The 22,166-nt window shown below is 36.1% G+C and overlaps 2 protein-coding genes across 6 annotated transcripts; one reads left to right on the forward strand and one right to left on the reverse strand.

Moving 5' to 3' along the window:
- Nucleotides 1-576: 576 nt before the first annotated feature.
- On the reverse strand, nucleotides 577-12,684 carry tgfa (transforming growth factor, alpha). 2 transcript variants are annotated; one of them, XM_079884665.1, is made up of 7 exons: nucleotides 12,224-12,684; nucleotides 9,121-9,261; nucleotides 6,445-6,559; nucleotides 5,274-5,423; nucleotides 4,086-4,195; nucleotides 3,176-3,196; nucleotides 577-3,035 (listed from the first exon to the last, which is right to left on the reverse strand). In XM_079884665.1, exons 1-7 carry the CDS (start codon nucleotides 12,264-12,266, stop codon nucleotides 3,028-3,030), a joined length of 588 nt encoding a protein of 195 aa, XP_079740791.1. In that variant the 5' UTR covers nucleotides 12,267-12,684; the 3' UTR covers nucleotides 577-3,027. The 2 variants fall into 2 exon arrangements, with proteins under 2 accessions (XP_079740791.1, XP_079740792.1); XM_079884666.1 differs by lacking the exon at nucleotides 3,176-3,196.
- A 1,025-nt stretch (nucleotides 12,685-13,709) lies between these two features.
- Nucleotides 13,710-21,907, forward strand: slc2a11a (solute carrier family 2 member 11a). 4 transcript variants are annotated; one of them, XM_079884609.1, is made up of 13 exons: nucleotides 13,710-13,771; nucleotides 14,046-14,099; nucleotides 14,404-14,502; nucleotides 14,635-14,795; nucleotides 14,969-15,093; nucleotides 15,222-15,351; nucleotides 15,527-15,675; nucleotides 17,161-17,348; nucleotides 18,190-18,300; nucleotides 18,578-18,679; nucleotides 19,166-19,241; nucleotides 19,685-19,812; nucleotides 21,536-21,907. In XM_079884609.1, exons 2-13 carry the CDS (start codon nucleotides 14,061-14,063, stop codon nucleotides 21,752-21,754), a joined length of 1,527 nt encoding a protein of 508 aa, XP_079740735.1. In that variant the 5' UTR covers nucleotides 13,710-13,771; nucleotides 14,046-14,060; the 3' UTR covers nucleotides 21,755-21,907. The 4 variants fall into 4 exon arrangements, with proteins under 4 accessions (XP_079740735.1, XP_079740736.1, XP_079740738.1 ...); XM_079884610.1 differs by having other exon boundaries at nucleotides 13,744-14,099; XM_079884612.1 differs by lacking the exon at nucleotides 13,710-13,771 and having other exon boundaries at nucleotides 13,974-14,099; nucleotides 21,541-21,706.
- Nucleotides 21,908-22,166: the final 259 nt, after the last annotated feature.

Raw genomic sequence — 22,166 nt, forward strand, 5'->3', positions numbered from 1 at the left:
CTTCATGGAATCATAGATGCTATAAAAGCTTTATTTAATAAGGAAGGATTCTTTCCTGGGGCACACGAGATAGAAAAAACTTCTCACTCTATAAATAGATAAATAAAATAAGTGGAGAGAATTGAGGCAAAAAAAAAAAAAAAAAGGCTATGAGCACAAAAGGCGAACAAATTAAATGAATTTAAAAAATACTCACGCAATGTCACGCAAGCATTTTGGTCACTCATGCGCAAGCTTAACTCCTCTCGGCCATAATCTCTAGAGTCCTTCCCCTCATCTCACAAAAGGTTTAGCCAAACAAACAAATAAATAAATTGGTGAGCAAGTAAATAAAAGAGCTGAGCTTTTCCCTCAGTAAAAAGAGCACTCTGGCAGCGGGCTTTTTGTTGAGCTCTGCCTGAGGTTTTCTGTTTGCATTTCCATTTGACCCTTTTAAAATATTCAGATGATGGAGGATGTAAATGGACAGAGTGGTTTAAAGAGAGGAGGATAGCTTGGCAAGGGGGAAAGAACGTGCTTTGTAAAACATTTGATGAAATAAGAAGGGAAGAAAGAATCAGGTTGAGCCCAAAATTTGCAGCACTTTGTGTTATTTGGAAAAATATGCAAACTTAGACAAAGAGGTCAAAAACACTCAACAAAATGTCATACAGCCAAGCATGTGACAGTCATATTGGAATCATCTATCTCTAACCTTCATGCTTAACTAATGATCAGTGACAGTCAAGAAACACCTCATTCTCCATATACAGTACAACCAAAATAATATTCCCACGCACTATTTACAAAGTATTTTTCCCCCAACATGAAACAAGACAGCATTTTAAAGAGAAAGACGTTTGGTGTTTACAATATATCATACATGAACGTCAGTCAATAAGCAGATAACCAGGTTTAAATGGGATTCATTTGGAACAAAGCAAGAGATGCAACACTGAGCATCATCTCTGGTGCAAAGGCCAATTCAGAACATCCGTTATTCTATGATGACATCGCCATCACGGCTGACTGCAATTCCACATCTGGAAGTTATGCAATGACTGCATGTTACAAAACTGTTCAGTCCGAAATACCCAATACTTACTTTAGCGTTTTAACCAAAGTCCTCTCAAAAAAAAAAAAAGAAGAAGAAGAAAAATACATTTGATCAGTCCGAAGTTAAACATAAATATGCACATTTTCTTTTCATTCATTGAACTCTTTTTTTTTTTTTTACTTAAATGTAATCCTCAATCCATTCAATCAATCACATTTAGTTGCTTACATATAAATCAAATATTTTTTTATTAAGTCTCAGGATCATTCAAATATAGATCAATTGATAAACCATCTTGAATCTGTTCTTTCAGGCTGATCATTTACAAAGACCATAACTCAAAAATGTCTGAATGAATCCCCTCCAACTTACAAGGGCTTTTGGGATCATTATCAAATTCTTATGATTTTCCACACATTGATCAGACTTCAGCAATTGCTTCCATGATCTGATACCAGAAGACAGCCAACTCTAAGCCGACCAGGTTAAGTTCTCTTAACATATTTTAACGTAGCAGTATAAAGATATATAAATATTTCTGACACCTTCCAAAGGAGTCAATCAACATTTTTTTATAACTTGAGATCATTGGCAAAAGCTTGGGGACAGATAAGATAACGAGAACAAAATTAACACATGGTTTAAAATTTTTCAGTGTAAAAGCTATCTTGCATAATAAGTTGAAAAGCATAATGTGCTTCAAACTGAATATCATCCATTATTATTGCTATTACCATGGCTTTGAGCCTCTGCATGCAATGACCCAATGAAGTGAGTTATCAGTGCGTGAATAGCCATCACCAACATCCATCATGGAAAACGTAAAGTGCAGATTTAAAGATGATTGTGTTAACAGTTTCTGAAATGTACACTGCAAAAGTGCACAGTGAAATACGTGCAATTATGTGATCAGACATGCATGCATCCAATCATTCCAATGTGAACATGCAGATGTCATGTGACGCCACACCGCTGCTGAAAAGTGCACATACCGAGGCTCCATTTACCTTACAGATCTTTGATAGCACATTATGCAAAGCACTTTCTGTGCATGAAGGAAATATTGAGTGGGATTTGTGAATCTATGCGTAACTGATGAAGTTACATGTCATAATTGTGAAATTTTCACCATACATTTCCAAATTTTGGATAAAAAAAAAAGATAATACATAAAATATTGATTTCCATTGGAGTAAAAGTGTTATAATGTGTAAGAGATCATATTTGTCCCTCAAAGTCGGCAATAGTCTCTCACGTTTGCTGATTTGTTATCATTGTTATAAGGAGATCAAGTTAAAATAAATTGGCAAAAGTCGTAGTTCTATTATTACATGCTAATTGACTGACTTAAATTGTAACAAAACTAGTCTCCCATTCTTTATCCATAACGTGATACAGAAAATGTGATATTATATCATTGTTAAAAGGTTGTTATATCTTAAACTACTTTTTAGTGAGTTGCACATCCCATTAAAGGCATATTACAAGCCTTTTTATAATAACGGAATTTTAAAAGACCAAAACCGGTAGAATGTCGTCTCATACATCTATAAGGATATTTATAGCTTTAAGATAAGCTCTGTTAGTAAGAATGGTTTCTCTAAAACCTCTCTCATCATCTTTCACTTCCAGATCAGTTGTTTCTGGCCATTGATCCGTATATTTTTCAAAAGGGCCCTGTCTCTACATCACTGGATCCTGTAGTTGATTTCCATGTAGCTTGTTCGGAGTTCTTCTTTCAGAGTTTCTCAGTTTTTGAGTTCCATCTTTAACTCTTGTCATTGCTGTTGTTGTTCCAATAATATCCTTTTTGAAACGACTCAAGTCTGTCTGAATGTAAAAGTTCCACGTTTGATTGGCTTCTCCCACTGACCACATCGAAATGCTCTCAATATGCGCTTTGCTTACCAACTGTGCGAGTCTGTAGCTTGAGAAACGCAGTCATAGTGAAGTCCAGGAGTAAGGTGGAGGATAACTCCAGATAAAGCATGTCAAACCACTGAAAGGAAATAGACAGAAATGAAAAACGAAAGGATTAAGTCATTGCAACCCACTTTGTTTTTTTACATAATAAGACTCTGGGAGAAGAAAAACAGAAGGGTTTGATCAAACTACACTAAGACGTTTCAGAAAGAGTACCTTGTGCATAAGGAACATTTTCTGATGAGATGAGAAGACAAGAAGATGGAAGTGGCAGAGAAAATTGACAAAACATACACATGTAAGACAAATATGACAATGTTTTGCTTCAACCTGATGGCATGCGAATGTATTGAAATCTTATTGTGGAAACACAGTCACAGTTCTACCTAACAATTAGAAATGCCTGACGATGCTGACAAAGTATGTGACAACGTCCTGTTGACAAATCTAATTAAAGGTTTGCAATACTCTGTCAACAAGCTGCACTGTGAGCTGACTGGCAGTGATAACTGAGGGTATTTGTATGGACAAAATTCCAACAATTCCATTTCTAATTGCATAATTATGTCTGGGAATATGTTGTACCACCAGTGATCACACATAATCTGCCCACTAAGACACAGAACATATACTCACAACGTAACATGAAAAAATGTTACTAGACTAAAGTGTAGACACACTTGACTGAATCGTCTTTCAAGTTTGGGGTCAGTATGATTTTTTGAAAGAAATTAATACTTGTATTCCACAAGGTCGCATTAAGTTTATCAAAAGTGATAGACAAGAGTTTTACATTTTTACAAAAGATTTCTATTCCAAATAAACAATTTTTTAAAAAATGTTTCACCCTGACCAACTGAAGTTACCATATCCTACACTCTCATTGGTCTCATGTTCATTGACAGTCTTAGGACAGAGTGACAACAGATGGCTAAACTAACAGCTTAAACCCTTGAGCAAAGACAAATCATAGGCCATTAAAAGTTAAAGGCCTCGCACATATGCTGGTCTCAGTATGCGAACACCCCCTATTGATGATCATAATTAGGCACCACATGACATATAACACATCACCCAACAGCTCAGCAAAAAAAGTAGTAAAAATGGAAATACAGCACTAAAATACCTGTTTCTGAGTGACAGCAGGATGTCCCACCCGTCAGAATACTCCTAGGCTTCTCCGACCAACACAAAATGGTGTTACCTCGCCCACAACCACCTCGTCTCCACCAACAACTAGAAAGACAATGTGTGAAGTCTACAAATGACCTCTTTCACCTTCCACAAAAAATGACCTTTCAAAGTTTGTATAGTACAGCTTATTCAGCAAAGATAGATGAACAGAATAAACACTAACAAATAACTTGCTCTGGGAAAAAGAAAATATACATATGTATTAGATATTAGAATGATCAGTGTTGGGTGTAACATTAAAAGTAACGTGCATTACGTAATCAGATTACTTTTTTGATGTAACGAGTAAAGTAACGCATTGCTTTATAAATGCATTAACATTTTTTGTATTGCACATTACTTTTCGGTTAAGGTAATTTGCTTTAACATTTTTTAAACTACTGAATTAAAATTCTTCTCCACAACAGTCACTTAGACGAGCACGGGTACAGATAAAAAGTACAAAAGTAACAAAACATTACTTTTTTACTTTCAATAAAAAAGTTATACAGTAACAGTAGGTAATATAACCTGTAATGTTAAGAGATCTTTTGTATAGCATTACATAGCTCTAGGGGTCAGGAAATATCAGTCAGAATATAATAATATTCGAAATTTGTTTTTAAAAGAAAATGAGGTGCATGTTAACAGGCTATGTTGTTGAATGCATTACTGAGTTAAAGACTTGAAAAAAAAGTTCTCAGTGAAAAAACACCTGATCAAGTCTCAGCCAGGTGAGAAAAAGTAACGCAAAAGTAGCGTAACGCAAAAGTAGCGTAACACAGCGCTTTCCATAACAAGTAACGTAATTAGTTACTTTAAGGAGTCAGGCAATATTGTAAATCACTCATTTAAAATATTAGCGTTCATCAACACTGAGAAGAATTATTTCTGAAGGAACATGTGACACTGAAGACTGGAGTAATTGCTGCTGAAAATTCAGCTGTCATCACAAGAATAAATTACATTTTTAAATATCTTACAATGGAAAACATTTCTTTTAAATTGTATAAATTGTCAAATAAATGCAGCCTATCAAAAACAATTAAAAAAAATCATAATTATTCCAAACTTTTGACCAGTACAAAACAAATCGACAAAATGAATCAAATGAAATGTGTGCTAAATGAATAATACTCACTTTAGTAAAGTGCAGAGCAGCATGAGTAGGACACTGCCCACCACACATAACACCAGCATGGTGGCCACAGTCTGCTGCCTGTGGTTAGACGCCACCACTGCCAAGAGGTCTGCATGTTCACATCGCATACCCATAAAGCCAGGATGACATCTACACAAACATACACAAGTGTCCATTTTATTATCATTGAAAAAATATGAAAACATGCTCAGCAAAACATGAGTATATTCAATAGATGTTAGAATAATCATTTAATTCCTGAGTGAGGAATCTGCCAGTATAATGTTCATAAAATCAATCAAATTAACAAAGTAATTTGGCATTTTGTGGTGAACTACTACATACGGATGTGGACATGGAGAAAACAAATTCCCTGACAACAGGAGGCTTGACAACAACTCAGACACAAGCACCAACACAGATTTGAATTCTGCTATTGTGCCAAATGTATACACGGAAAAGCAATAAAAGGACAAAACGTGCTTGTCTACACATGGACAAGCTCAATGAACATTCTGTCAGCAAGAATTTATCCAAGTGAGTCAGCAATCAAAATTCATGTCAGACCGCTTAGGCTTTTTCATACTGGCGTGACAAATACAATTTATTTATTTTTTTTGCATTTCTGATTCTAATCCTATTATTATCAAAAAAATTATGTTGGCTGAGCAAAAAAGAAAATAGGAAGAAAAAAAAAGACACATCAGATTTTTTTTTTAGAAATCCAACCCAAACCACAATCGCAGTATTAGGATTTATGGAAACTGTCATTTTTTTCAATGATCAAGATGCACAACATTTTATTTCATATACAAAGTGCCATAGTGATGCTGGTGGTGATGGCACTAAATAAAACAGCACACCACCCTTATCCATTCTCTACACTCTGAGCACTCTGTATGACCTTCTGACAGCAAGTTGTTTACAGCTGTTGTAGAACAAAGCCACCACTATATCAACTGATGAATATATGGCAGAAAATGATAAGACTGCTTGAACACACAGATCTGATTTGATTGCTTGAAAACTGTTTTAATGATCAAATTTGACAAAAAAAAAAAAAAACTAGTGTGATCATGAGGATTGTTAACAGACTTGGGGAAGTCAGAGTGCAGCTAAATTAAACACAGCAAATTCTTAATATTCAGTCTGAAAAAATCTCAGGACTTACACACATGCAGGTGTCTCCTCCAGGATGAGAAAGCGGCACGTGCCGTGAAAACAGAAGTGGCTGTGGGTGTCGGGGCAGTCATCGAAGTGAGAATGGACAGCGGCTGCTATAAATTCTTTAAGAACAAAATAAAGAGAACTTGGGTTTAATGCTGACATTAATGACAATATCTTGTTTAATAAAAAAAAATAAAGATCTAGACATGAATTTCTTAAAAATGTATTTGCAAATGTTTTGCCTGATGACCATTGCCTTGTATCTCGGTTTCTCATAAATTTGTATACAACCTGCAAGGTTACTTTACCACTTTAACATAAACAATTTGATCTACTTCAATTAAATACCAGCCTTTGTTATCATCAAAGCTAGAGCAAAATTTGTGATATTTTGTGGAATGCACAGGTGGAAAGAGAAGAAGAAGGGAGAAATTACAAGTTCTCAGCCAGGTTACAAATCAGAATGAGAGGATTTGATATTATCTGGAATATCATAGCCCTTTAGTTTCTATTATTTCAAGACGCGCCGGTTTCTCAGACTCTATCCTCCCTAAGGCACACATTTGATCTAAAGAGAGTACAAAAGGAGACATGGTGTAAGACAAGAAAGAGCAAGACTTAGCTAGGATTACCAGTCAAGATCTGAGGTACTTTCTTAAAATGGACAAATTCCCTTCTCTAATCATTGTGAGCTTTGTCTACAGAAGGTATTTACATTGGATGAAAACTGTCTGCTGTATAATGAGTAAAAAAGCAAACTGAAATTGACAATGGATGAAACCTGCTCTCTTTGTATTAGCAGCCCACAATTACCATGTGTGAATTCATTGTGAGAAAAAGTATGATAAAACAAGGTGTCCACTACTGGAACTCCATGAATTGGGTAAAAAATTGGGTCTAAACTGTTTTTAAACAAATAGCCAGAGAAAATAAGTGGTTAAAGTTGCCATGAAATGGAAGCAGCGACAAATATTCTGTATTGTGATGTGCATCCGAGTGAAGCAGATTATTGAAAAAGAAAACAATTTAGGGCTTGGTTCTTTCCATTGGCTGTTGATTGGATTTTAAGATGTGGGAGTTGCACTCAAAAATTTATGCGAGCTTTCAACTTTGAAATGGCCGGGTTTAAGCATTAAGACTAAATGATTGGAGAAATCCAGCATGTGTCACCAGAGAGAAGTCTGTCATTTTCACGGGAAGATCGAGTTAAGCAAAATTAATTAAACATTACAAAGTCAAAATATTACGATATTTTAAAGGTTCCTAATTTTGTTTCATAGGTCTCCTACAAGAGTTTAACATGCATCCAAAAAACAATTACATTTTCTCATAATATACACTGCATCATCACCTCTTCTCTCAGTGTCTGAAACGGTTCAATAAAGGATTCAGGTCTTTTTAAAACCACTCCTTTCCGAGAGCCTACTCTGCTCTGATTCGTCAGATGACCCAGTCTGTTGTGATTGGTCTACATATATATATATATATATATATTAATTGAGATCATGATTCTCCCACGATTCTAAATAGACAACTAAACAAAATAACACCTACTGGTGTAATGATGTAAATGATACAATCTTTATATGAAGTGTCAAGCTACTTTCAAAAAGTGATTTCTATTTTGATCGCTACCGTAGAAATCAGTTTAAATCTGAACAATGAACTTTTATCCCAATACTTCTGTGAATATGAATTACTATCACACAGAAATAATGATTCTACTGTGTGGTTGAAAAGACTGTTTGTGAAGCTGTTTCACACCTATACATGACACCAGCTCTCTCAGGCTCAGCAGCAGTGCCAATGGAGATTGAATGTTCCGCTGTGATCGTACTTGTCAAAGGTTTAATAGACATAACCGAATCGTTGTCATTTAGGAATAAGATTGTGCGGGTCTTTAAATCGAGACGTTTTTTTAATGATTAATCGTGCAGCTCTAATACACAGTGTTCCGAACAATAAAGATTCCATCGGTTTTAATTCCATATCAACTTATCAATTCTAGCCAAGTCCTCGTCCTTTTGAAGAGAGTGCAAAGTGGATTTGGCTTCGCAGGACAGAAAACGTGTCTTCTCGACATGTTGACAACTCAAACCAAACTCTTCCAGGCTACAACTACAGTGTTTGAGGCGGGTCAAAGTAGATATTGTTTATGGGCTGCCATCGGCCCTGTCCCAAATGGCACCCTAAGCACTCGCGGTCTTCTTGCAAGTCCGCACTTTCATGACATAACGCCGACATAACTTTCATGACATTTGACTGTCGGAGAGATGTCTGCTGTGGAGCTCGGAACAGTGCGGGCTCTGCAAAAGTGCGCATCGAGGGTGTATATCGACCGCTCGCTAGCACCCTTCTGAAACCTAAAATGAAATGGGACACCCTATGGTCTCATGGACTTAACGGACACACACACGCGGCAGCCATTGTAAGTCCAAGACCGAGGTCCACAAGACCGAAAATGCATATGAAGTGTGCCATTTGAGACAGGACCAATGGAGACCATAGGCTGGCATTATGGGATATTGTTACAAACCTACGTAGATTTGAGCGGGAAGTAAGACTGGAATTGCTGACGACTTATTTCAGGCTATTCGGAATCCTCAGTCAGGCATTTATATTTCTGACCTTTGAAGCCAAAAAAGAGCTGAGCAAAAAGGAAAGAGCAGACAGAACATACTTCTGACACGTGTAGTAGTAGTGGTTGTCGTCGAGCTGCTGGTGGTTGTTGTGGTAGAGGTGGTAGTTGTTGTTGTGGTGGTTGCAATGGTCGTTGTTGAGGTAGAATTCTCTTGTACCTGCCCATATGTGAAAAGGGAGCCTACAAATCAAATACAAGCACATATTCAAAATCAATAGCACTACAATGAAACAGTAGCATTGTTGAGGACAGCTAAGTAGGTGTTCAAAACCCCTTCTACTGAGTCGCAGTTAAATCTAGTTTTGTAATCCTCTTACCCAAATGTGAAAATGAGGATCCAATAGAGTCAAAAAACGCCAGACTCATAATCGTTACAGCAATGAGAAAACAGCGGAGCAACAGCATCACACACAAGAGAGAAAAAGGCTTGAGTGGCGTCTAGCACAAATGAGAAATAGCTACTTAAAGCCCACTTACTTTAGACTCAGAGAACAATTAAAATACCCTGGAACAATAGTGGGAGTTTCTGACTTCTAACCTTCAAACTATTTTGAGAACAGCTACAGCGAATGACTGGGTTAAGATAAATTAAAGTGGATTTGTGAAGCGGATCTCTCCGCATACAAAAGACTACCTGATTTGCTGTGGTGCTCACATTACACAACAAGGTTTCTTTTCATCTGTTGCCTGACACAATGCTAATGAGGTGGACAAACTACAAGACATTTTGTCAAGAGGCAGTCCCGACCAACAGTGGAAAAAATGTTTTCTCACATAAATTCGAGCAAGTGTTTGCGAGATTTTTCCATTGATACCATCTGCACTGTGATTGGCTGGATTAGTTCCACCTGGTCGTTTCACCGCACACAGTAAAAGATCACATGGCGATAATATCAAATGCCACCACGTCTGTGACTGTTCGACAGGCTCTTATCACATCGCTGACATGCTCATATTTAACAAGCACTGGAGACTGCAACGAGCACCGATTTGGCCGCGATCCTGGGGTTTTGTCACAGACCTTGGAAATCTGTCTGCGAAAGCAAAATCCAGCCAAAAGTCGTGTAGTGTGAGCGTGCCTTAAGATGATGCCAGAAGAATCTTTGTCATGCTGTGCCTAATGCACTCCACCAAAAATCCCAAAGTTTATCGCTCTGTTTTAAAAGTTCCCTAGAAAGAAGGTTAAGGCATCATAGGCAGTTGACAGTTGAGTCAAGAAAATGTTGATTATAAATAAACTTATTTCATTCAATGCTTATTAGAGTATTGTCTATTAGCTTAGCAACATGTTAACACCAAACTACTGAAAATTAGTTGAGCAACTCTTGTGAAGAGCTATTTGTGTGGAGCTATTCATTCATAATGGTTCATGAGATTTATTATTATTAAATTGAATCTGTATATCATGTCTAATTAAGGATTTTTTTTATATTGACAGCCCTACAAAACAAAAGCCCCATGCAAACTGATTCACATCCCATCTACATCTGTAAATACAAATTTCAATATTTCCAGATTTGAACAGTCTGTCTAATGTTCATTGTTGTGCAACTAAAATGGTTTGGAAGAGAGTCTGGGACCTCAAGGCATGTTCACATTCTGTGTGCACTGGGACTTTATGAAAATTCCTGTTAAATGAGAGGGCAATAAGTTTCATTGAACTGGAAAACTCCTTAGAAAAGCTCTTCTGGTTACAATAATGCTTTAGTGTTAATATCCCATGCCATGATAATATTTAAAACATATGCATCCAGCAAGCAGGAAGTGGTTCACAGAATACATTGATAAATTTTAAATTAAACTCTTGTCAGAGCCATGTTACTTTGGACATATATTACCTGCATGTAAAGAGAAAATAAAATACGGTAAATAAAAATACATTTAAAAATAAGATAGGATAAAATAAAATAAGGAAATTCATCACTGTGCGCATTTCTTTCTTTTGTGGAACACAAAAGAAGATATTTTAAAGAACGTTAGTAAGCAAACAGTTTTGATGACCATTGATTTCAATTTTATGGACAAAAGAACACCGAGACTTTCCTCAAAATATCGACTTTTATGTTCCACAGAAGATAGAAAGTCATACAGATTTGGAACAACATGAGGGTGAGTAAATAATGACATAATTCAAATTCAAATTAAATGAGTGAACTAGGTATTTAGATTAAGAAAACAAGGGTGTTCTCAAATTACAAAACTGCCATTCCTTAACTATTGGTGTACCAAAATCACTTTCTGAGATAATGGGACCTGATATATGTCTTCGAAAAATCAAAAAGCTGCTACTAGTACAACCACTCAGTCAATAAAATGAGTTAATTTATGGGGCATCAGGCAGGTTTATGAATGCCATGATGTACCTCATATAAATATTTGCTTACTATTTAAAACACAGAAAGCAAAAACACACATGATGTCCTGGAGATTTTTAATTCATTTCATAAAACTTGACTGACTTTCTCTCACTGAAACTGCTTGCCGAGTTAGGAACGTGCCTTCGTAGGGACAAAGCCATAAAGGATGGAGACTAAAGAATGGCTCTATATTTAAACTAAGCCCTGTTAACCTTGTTAATGACAGGAGCAAGACTACTGAGCCAAAGAAGCTGCTGGACAAAAAAGGAGAGCAAGCCACTGCTTCTTCCACATCTTGGTAAACACTGACAGCACATTTTGCATGCTATCAAGCTGAAAAGCTGCACTACAATGCAAAATAATTATATGTTGGACACCCAAGTTCTTCACTACTAATGATGTGACTGAACAGCAGGTGTCAGGAGAAAGGTGGACCCCTCTAAATGTGTTTAATATTAATGACTAGAGTATTGTCAAATCATGATAAAACTATATAACACACTACTGGAAAATCACATGCACATCAATAAAATAAGTTTAAAAGCTTCATTCATAGCTCACATCTTTAATTCAACCTCTGAATCAAAAAGATTCTAATAGTTTGAGTAAGCTTAAATCCACTTCAGGCATGAGCATTTAAAATGTGGCAACATCCTATAATCATTTTCTTGTAAAGGACAAGATTTCAAATAATTCTAATATTTGCTTAATTGAAGTATTATTTACATTTCAAAGTTATCTAATAAAAATAATGTCTGAACACAACATCAAATACATTTACTCACCGGTGAGAAGAAATACTGTATCCCAAAAAGCACGATACATCATTATAAGGCGTTTATGTATGTGACTTGTTGGTGAAGGATTCGAGGCGTCGTCTCTTATATTAAAACATTTATCTTTGCCAACATAGATGAAGTCACGCGCCTATATTCTTGAGATTGGCTAATATTGTTAATATTCCGTCACAGTGGTCAGAAATATGACTGCCATAGTAAAACTGTGTTCGTCTTTCTTCATAGTTTCATGTAGCCTACTCAACACAATCACGGCATGCGTCAATCCAGGTATTTTGAACTTGACGTCAAACTCCGTCTTACCGCTGATATAGAAACGCTAACTTTTTTCTTATTCACTATGATGATAAAGATCAGTGGTAAAACATTGTTAAACTACAGAATTACTTTATAAATTACTCATAGCGCAGGACTCTCTCCACACCCAAGTTGACATCCTTCTGTTGTGCGTGCGTGCGTGAGTGTGCGTGCGCGCGAGCGTGAGATAAAGAGAGCAGTGCATTGCTGGAAACCGCGAGTGTTGGAACACAATTTGTTTAAACGTCTATTAACACATTTTTTTCGCAATGAGTAATTTAATAATACGTTTTCAGCTTTCATTTTATAAGCCCGCATATTTTATTGTGGACAATGATTTTCAGAACTATCCTGCATAGTGAAGTGAATAAAGTTTTAAGTTTATTGTTAAACGTTTACTGTGTTTGAAAAAAGAGAGATATGAAGTTTTTATTATTAGTGTCAGATTATTGTCAGTAGCAGATTCCTGGTTACACTGACCTGGCTACCTCTTATCTATTGTCAAGTTTACCTTTACATGTGAGATGTGGCGTAACGTTAGGCTACTGTTTCCAATCCACTCCCACGGGTAGCTATTTCTTTACTTGGTTAAATATATTTCCTCAAGATTAGATTACACAGAAGGCCAAAATTAGAACATAGTATATACTGGGACACTCAAAAAAAAATTGGTTATGTTTAAAAGAAATGAATTTGAAAAATTCTCTTTTTGTTATATGACGTTTTTGTGCGTTTCCTGATTCATAATTGGTTGATTGTTTTTTGTAAGGACCGGAAGTTTTGTCCAGGTTTTGGTCAGACAGTTATGCATTTATTTGCGTTGCCTAACTAGAAGTTGATCCAAAAGTATATGCTAATTTATTTCATAGTTCAACCAAAAACCAAGCCTTTACCTTAAAACTTTATTGTAAAAGTTTCAGAAGGATGCAAACGAGTGCAAAATTATAATAATGTTATGTTGCCCTCTAGTGGAATAAATGGATAAGCTCAATATTATTTCAACTTTTGCTATTATATGCTTCTATTCCATTAATATGACATAGTAGGCCTATGCTGACTGAATGTAAACAAGCTAAAAGCTATTTTTATATATATAAAATAAAATAAAATAAAATAACACTTAATAAGTAAAAATTCAGTAACACAGTACGGTTATATATAAATTCCGATAGGTGGAGTTGAACTACGTTGATCTCATTTTACATGGACACACAATGCCAACGTGTTTGTAAGGAGCAGGTGCCTTTTTAATTCAACAGAAGTTCTCAAGAGGATTCGAAAATCATTGTTTTATCTAGTTAAGAGGGTGGTTAGTTAAACTTTATAAATTGTGAGGATCGTGACTGACCATTCTGAAGTTTCTTATTGGCTGTAACATTTGAAGACGTGTGTCATAGTGTCTTTCTACGCAACTTTCTCGGAGCACCAATATCTCATTTAATGGCGAGCACAGAATAAACTGACAGTATTCTCTATTCTTGGATTTTTTTAACCTCTGGATTATTTTCTCAAGGCAAATCATTAGCACATGCAAGAAGAAGACATCATGAGTACAAAGGAGAAGAAGGTACGATTATGTCCTATTGCTGGAGTTCTTTTCCATTAGTCAGATTATTTTTTTAAATGACTCAATAATTTGACTGTAAAGTCATGTGTCACTATATTGATGTATTATAAAAAATAAAATTTAAAGTCAATTAAACAAAATTGTTAAGCACATTTTAAATCCCTTCAATGGGGCAAAACAGCATATGATAGCACATTTGGAGAATATATGTTGAATTTAATTGCAATTTAATTTAGTAATTTAAGTTGATTTGTTTGTTTTTTTGCCTAGATAAAATAACATCATAGTTATCTTTTCTAATCAGGGTCATATGTACACTTTGGCATTAATGGTGACCTCTGCAGCTATTGGGGGAACACTACAATATGGATACAACCTGGCCATAATGAATGCACCGACTGTTGTAAGGACCAGTGTTTCATCGGGTTTGTGTGAAAGAGGAGAAATAGTTGCATTTTATTTTTGCCATATTATTTGTCTGTGTGTATCTGTTAAGGCTAATTACAAGTTTTGTGTTCTGTGTTCCTTCCTGCAGTTCATTCAAAAGTTTGTCAATGAGACATTTCAGGAGCGATGGGGAATACAGTTGGGGGTTTATGAGGTCACACTGATATGGACCTTTATAGTTTCTATTTTCTCATTGGGCGGCTTTACTGGGGCCTTGATAGCAGGGCCAATGTCTGTCCGTTTCGGGAGGTACAATCACTTCTGTCTCTATCTTGTTGTATTTACAGTCACAGATTACATGTTTCTCATGTTCCTTACCAATTGTTTTATTTAATTAAAATGTGTTTTAGATTTAAAATGCAGTGAATTTTAAGTAAGAAATCAATCTTTATAGTTTACCCTGTTATGTTCTTTTTTCCAAGGAAGAAGACTATGTTGCTGAACAATGTGTTTCTCTTCTCAAGTTCACTGCTTGCATTGCTGAGCCGAACAGCAAAGTCATTTGAGATGATTATCATCTCCAGATTTTTGGTTGGCATAAATGCAGGTACTGTCTATATATATTATACCTGTAAATGTGATTATCAATAATGGGCCCTTTATATGTTGAGATTGAGATTGCTAGTTTCTTCCTGGTATCATTCTAAACCATCCATCCTCTCTATTTATATTCAGGCATCAGTATGAACGTACAGCCCATGTATTTTGGTGAAAGTGCACCGAAGCACTTACGAGGAGCTGTGTCTCTGTCCTCTGCTGTCTTCACTTCATTTGGACTGGTGTTGGGACAGGTGGTCAGTCTGAGGTACGTTACATATTTGATGCAGTACGAAGTAGTTAGCGAGAGTGTTTACCATTTCTTTGTGTGATGTAAAATAAATTATTTCATGAGTACTTTATGAGGTGCATTTAAATTGGTTATTTTGTTATTTTTATGTCCGAAAAAGATTATCATGACTGAAATGCTTGTCTTTATTCAGGGAGGTGTTAGGTAGTGAGCCGTGTTGGCAGTACTTATTGGCCAGTAATGCTATCCCAGGCTTCATCCAACTCCTCACCTTGCCTTGGTTTCCAGAAAGTCCCCGCTACCTCCTCATTGACTGTGGGGACAAAGAGGCCTGCCTAATGGGTATGAATTGGTGTAGTTGTATATTTCAATATGCTCTCCAATGCAGGGTATGATAGCCTCACTTAACCCTACACAATTAACATTACAAGCACCTTACTCTAATAATGTTCACTTTTAAAGGGCGTCCACTGTATAGAAAAAAGCAGTAAAATATGTTAGAAAAGTCATAGTGGTTTGGTACGACATGAGGACGAGCAGTGTTGGGAAAAGTTACTTTTAGAAGTAATGTGTTGCAATATTGCGTTACAATGTTACTTTTTCTCACCTGGACTAGGCTTGATTGTTTGTGTTTTAATAACAAACAAAAAAAGGTTATACTTTTGGCAAATGTAAGACCCTTTCACACCAAATGTGAAATGAATAAGCCTCAGGCTAAAGGAAATGCGAATTCACACCTTTACATTACAGGGCGCAACTCAAACAAACCTTTCAGCTGTGCTGCCATTCTGGAACGCAGAAAAATAGGATGCAAGAGAAGAAAATTCAACACTCTAACATCAGCAATTACAAAAAGAAACACAAATGTGATATTTTTCTATGGATCATTGTAGGTTAGCAGGAAAGACTGGATAATAAAGTGAGATTAAATACATAAAGTATATTTGTGTTTTTTAATACATTTAATTGTTGCAGGTTTGCGTAATATTCAGAGTTTGGATTTCCCTGTTTTTATTAATTTTGAGGAAGTGAGATGAGTAAATGCGTGCTCACATTTAGTCTAGAACTACAATATTCATCAGCGCACACAACGCCTCTGCACCTTACTCAGGATTTCTCTCAAAATGGGGACCGGAGAGCTGTCAGTCAATAATGGGAAAACAAAGCAACCTGTATTATTATTAAAAAAAGTCCATTTAAAAGTAATGCGTAATCTGATTACGTAACTCACGTTACTTGTAATCGATTACCCCTAACACTGAGGGCAAGTAAATGCTGACATATTGTTCATTTTTGTGTGAACTATCCTTTTAAATATCTCATTCTGATATATGTGACCCTGGACCACAAAACCAGTAACATGGATCAATTTTTCGAAATTGAGATTTATACATCACATGAAAGCTGAATAAATTAGATTTCCATTGGTGTATGGTTTGTTAGGATAGGACAATATTTGGCCGAGATACAACTATTTGAAATCTGGAATCTGAGTGTGCACAAAATCGAAACATTGAGAAAATCGCCTTTAAAGTTGTCCACTTATGTTCGAATTTTGCTGCATTCACTCACAAAAATAAATGTTTTATATATTTACGGTAGGAAATTTACAAAATATCATATGGAACATGATCTTTACTTAATATCCTAATGATTTTTGGCATAAAAGAAAAATCTATCATTTTGACCCATACAATGTATTGTTGGCTATTGCCACAAATATACCCGTGCTACTTGTGACTGGTTTTGTCATCCAGGGTCACATATTTGAAAGCTGAATGTAATTCTTACTCATGATTATATACATTAATCATGCTTGTTCCACAGCACTGCGGCGTTTGCGTGGCTGTGAGGTGCAGAGAGATGAGCTGGATGAGATTCTGCAGGAACAGAATGAAACCAAGGGAGAACGTGCCAAACAGCCATGGGAGCTCTTCACGGACCGCAGCGTTCGCTGGCAGCTCATCTCTGTGGCAGTCTTGAGCAGTGCCATGCAACTGTGCGGTAATGACACAGTAAGACCCTGCCTCTGTCCAATCCTCTGCTGTTATATCTTTGCCTTTCAGTTGGAAGTTCAAGTGTAACTGGATTGCCGGTGCATTGCTTCATAAACTGAACGTTGACCAAAGAAAACACACCTAGCTGTTCATGAGAATGAATGCAGGCTTAATGTTAATATTTGAAAGAATATGTACAGAGTCTTCATGCTTCCTGGGGTAAAAATGCATGCAAACAAACTCACACAAAGCAGTTAGCAGAAGTCAGAATAGGTCATGTCCCCATCATATTTGATAAAATATCAGTCTCACTGTATTTACACTGTTCAAAGGTTTCGGGTCAGTACGATTTTTTTTAAATAAATTATTTTAAAAGTAAGCATGCATTAAATATATCAAAATTGACAGTAAAGACTTTTACATTATTATAAAAAATTATGTTCTTTTGCTTTTTTATTATATTAAAATAAAATGCAGCCTTGGTGAGCATAAGAGACTTTTCAAAAACTTTTAAAAATCACTTCTGATATTGTGATAAAAGAAATGTAAGAATTTTTTTATTTTTTTAATTAACCAGAGAATTCAATATTTGTGGAATACCTTTGAAAAGCAAAGGAATTTACCTTTTTCTGTAAATTCACTGAGGAACTGAATAAGCAAATGACTGATTGACCTGCCTTGTGTACAGCTTGTGTAAAATCTCTCCTGTGCCCAACACTTCTTAATTACATAACTAGAAATGATTTCAGAAGGATTTCAAGTGTTAGTGCTGGTGTGTTTGGGTTTTAGTTTTAGTTTTAGGTTTTTTTGCATACTCAGAAATTCAAAAGATTAAGGGCCTTTTTCTTTCATTCCTCAGATTTACTTCTATGCATCATATGTGTTCCAAGAAGCGGGAATATCTGCAGGACAGATCCAATATGTGACCATTGGCACTGGGATGTGTGAATTCACAGCTTGCATTATGTGTGTAAGTCTACATTTCATCTGTTATCAATTATGTAACTGTCCCAGAACAAAAGAGGCAATCCTTTGACCCACTTGCATAGTGTGAGTGAATTAATTTGTCCAAAATGTTTGGCTGATCATTCAGGGCTAGACCAGTGTTTTAGTCCCTTTTGCTAAGAAATAATTTCTTTGGAGGACCAAAGTTACCACTTTTAATAGTGTAACTGTATACAGAATAATTTATGTTAGAATGACATGGCTACACATTAATAAATATGTGTGTGTGTGTGTGTGTTTAGAACCTATTGATAGAGAGGTTGGGTAGGAAGCTGATGTTGATGGGCGGCTATGTTCTCATGGCAGGATGGGCTGTAGTCTTCACTGTGGCTCTTTCACTTGAGGTGTGTATTATTAAATGTTGTATGACCCCTTTACCCTTTACCAGCACACACAGTCACATGGAAGGTTATATACACGTATGCATGCTCAGAAACTATAAACTGCATTTGTAGTGTATACTTCTGAAGTTGACCTTTGAGAGTCCTCATGTAATGTCTAACCTTAAAGTGGACACATAATGTCCAACTTCAGTAATCTAGAGAGTTCAACAGAATGGACGTCATGTCATCATCGGTTAAATATGAGCGGCTTAGTATCTTATGCTCACCAAGTTTGTATTTTGTATCTTTGTTTAAAAAATAACCATTAATATTGTGAAATATTATTACAATTTAAAATAAATCTATATTTTAATATATTTTTAAATCGCATTTAATCCTGTGATGGCAAAGTCGAATTTTCAGCAGCCATTACTCCAACCTTCTAAATGGTTGTGTAAGTATAGATCAAATAACAGTTATGTTTTGATTTGACCTTCCTCCTAATAGAATATTGTTACCTGGATGCCTTACATGAGCATGACCTGCATCTTCACCTACATTCTCAGCTTTGGCATGGGACCAGGTAGGGCAGTACATGCGTTACTTTGGCAGGGAACCTACATACGTGTTCAAATAATTTTTGTGACAAGAAAACATCCCTACAACTTCTGAAAGTGAACAGCAGTGTTTTACTGTGGCATAAGAGCATAAGCCTACATTAGGTTTATTTAACAACACAAACTGAATAATCAAATGTAAAAATAAAACACTGCTTAGTTTTCACTGTACGAATTAAATACTGATTCTTATTAAAGCTACAAAAGTTATTCAGCCAAGAGCAGTGAGTGATATTCTCTTTGTCTTTTGTTCATGACCAGTTATCACAAGCCATTGCGATATGCATATCGCGTTATATACATTTGCAATATTTCGATAATTTCAATATATTGTGCAGCCCTAGTTTATATAATGTAACCAATTCCATAGTGTTATTTCATACAATGTGTTTTTTTCTTCATATGGTAGCTGGGGTGACTGGAATCCTTCCAACAGAGATTTTTAACCAGACAGCACGTCCTGCCGCCTACATGACTGCTGGCTCTCTAATGTGGCTGAACCTCTTCATTATCGGGATGATCTTCCCTTTCCTTGTGGTGAGAGAATAACAGACTCATTTATTGTTCATGGCAAAAATGACTTCTTTATTAGTTATTCATATTTTTTCACTCATTTTAAGTGTAGTTCAAAATAAGTTTTAAAAAAACTGCCAGTGCATTAAGATAAAAGACAACACATTCTCTGAATACAAGTCTTAAAGGGACAGTTCACCCAAAAAATTTAATTCTCTCATCATTGAGAGCCATCTCCAATGCATATGACTTTATTTTTTTCAAATAAACACAAACAAAGATTTTTAGAAAAATAATCAATCTCTGTGAGTCTATATAATGTCATTGAATGGATGCTGCTTGGTTGAGGCTTGAAAAGCCACACCCGAGACCAGACGTCAATCCATAGGACCTGTGGATGAATCAATGTCTTCTGAAGCGAAACGATAGGTGTGCGTAGAAAATCATTGCTTCTGGTCTACTGTCATACGAGCGTTCATGAGAAGGAGGGGTAACGTGACATAAGAGCGTTAAAGGGATAGTTCACTTTGAAATTAAATTTTGGTATGTTTTAGCTTACCTCAAGGGCATCCAAGATGTAGGTGTCTTTTTTTCCGCAGTAGTTTCAATTTTGATATTTTTAGGTCAAACCGTTCTTGTCTGTCAGTCATTTAATGCAGGTCTGTGGTCACTGTCTCAAAGAGCATGCACAGAGTCCAAATTAAAACAATTCCCCATCGTCCAAATTAAACAATTCCCCATCGTAAGTACACATTGATGGCCTAAGACACGAAACGAGCGGTTTGTGTGAGAAAACGAACAGTATTTATATCGTTTTTACCTCTTATACACAGCCACGTCCAAGTGATCTGAGGGCGCGCGTGCATGGTGTGTGACGTGTGCGCAGACTGGTGCATATACGCTAGATGTCGCCTTGTCTATGGCAGTTCATTGGAACAAATGTCTTTAATACGACATCTAGTGTATATATCTATGCACCAGTCTGCGTACACGTCACACAGCAGGATGCGCGCGCGCCCTCAGATCACTTGGACGTGGCTGTGTATAAGAGGTAAAAATGATATAAATACTGTTCGTTTTCTCACACAAACCGCTCGTTTCGTGTCTTAGGCCATCAATGTGTACTTACGATGGGGAATTGTTAAATTTGGACGATGGGGAATTGTTTTAATTTGGACTCTGTGCATGCTCTTTGAGACAGTGACCACAGACCTGCATTAAATGACTGACAGACAAGAACGGTTTGACCTAAAAATATCAAAATTGAAACTACTGTGGAAAAAAAGACACCTACATCTTGGATGCCCTTGAGGTAAGCTAAAACATACCAAAATTTAATTTCAAAGTGAACTATCCCTTTAAGAAGCTCGCACCAAAAATGGCGGTCATCCATACTTCTTGTGCAAACTTCACAACTCACTTCACGTTCCTCTCGTGATCGCTTGTATGACAGTAGACCTGAAGAATTGATTTATAGTTAAAAAAATTAAAAATATTAGTATTTTTCTTACACACAACTATCGTTTAAAAATCTTTCTTTGTGTTTATCTGAAGAAAGAAAGATATATACATTGGCAATGGCATGAGGGTGAGTAAAACATGAAAGAATTTTTATTATTGGGTGAACTGTCCCTTTAATGTCTAATGTAGTGTTGGTAAGTAAATATATAATGTTTCAAGGATTTGTAGATACTGGTTAGGAATAGTATTTCTTCTTTTTATGAATGCCCTCTTTGTGTTTTTGCAGAGCAGTTTGGGACATTATTGCTTTGTGCCATTTGGGGCTGTATGCCTCCTGACTGCTTCATTTATTTGGATGGTTCTACCTGAAACCAAGGGAAAGACCCTAGCGATGATCACTAAAGAGTTTTACAGACTCAACTACCGTGGACACGGCAAAATGGATCCAGAAGTAATTCAAGCCCAGTACCAACTAGGGGAAGTCTTTCACTCCACTGCCTTATAGTGTGTTAAACATTCTCATCAACTAAATTAATATTTTTAGAAATATATCTTTGAAATAATGCCTGAATTGTTCATTATGGCCACAGTGAGTTTACATCTTCTCATGTTCTTTTTTACATGCATTACTTGCTGATTAAATATTTTCTTCATCACTAAACCGACTTGAATTACTTATTTGATTAATCCATTAATAATGCATTAATGTCTCACATTACTGAGATAGATATTAGATATTGCCAACCATAGACCTAACTGCTCAGAAATGAAGAAAATATGTTCCTTTATCTTGATTCCCATCAGGGAAGAAAAACGAAACCTTTATTTGTAGTTTTGTTAGCACATTTGATACAGGAGATGAGTTCAGATAACACTTAGGCAAGTTGACATTGGCAGCGTCATTGAGGGTGTGCAGT

The sequence above is a fragment of the Squalius cephalus genome, assembly GCF_949319135.1.
Source record: "Squalius cephalus genome assembly, chromosome: 10".
In the NCBI taxonomy this organism is placed as follows: Eukaryota; Metazoa; Chordata; class Actinopteri; order Cypriniformes; family Leuciscidae; genus Squalius; species Squalius cephalus.

Excerpts from the sequence above, each read along its gene's own strand:
- tgfa (XM_079884665.1), bottom strand. The coding sequence starts at position 12,266 with ATGATGTATCGTGCTTTTTGGGATACAGTATTTCTTCTCACCG. Across the intron at positions 5,424-6,444 it reads GAGGAGACACCTGCATGTGT|ATGTCATCCTGGCTTTATGG; the intron begins GTAAGTCCTGAG and ends ATGTTTGTGTAG. Across the intron at positions 3,197-4,085 it reads CTGCTGTCACTCAGAAACAG|AAAATGTTCCTTATGCACAA; the intron begins GTATTTTAGTGC and ends TCATCTCATCAG.
- slc2a11a (XM_079884609.1), top strand. The coding sequence starts at position 14,061 with ATGCAAGAAGAAGACATCATGAGTACAAAGGAGAAGAAG. Across the intron at positions 14,503-14,634 it reads TAATGAATGCACCGACTGTT|TTCATTCAAAAGTTTGTCAA; the intron begins GTAAGGACCAGT and ends TCCTTCCTGCAG. Across the intron at positions 19,813-21,535 it reads TGATCTTCCCTTTCCTTGTG|AGCAGTTTGGGACATTATTG; the intron begins GTGAGAGAATAA and ends GTGTTTTTGCAG.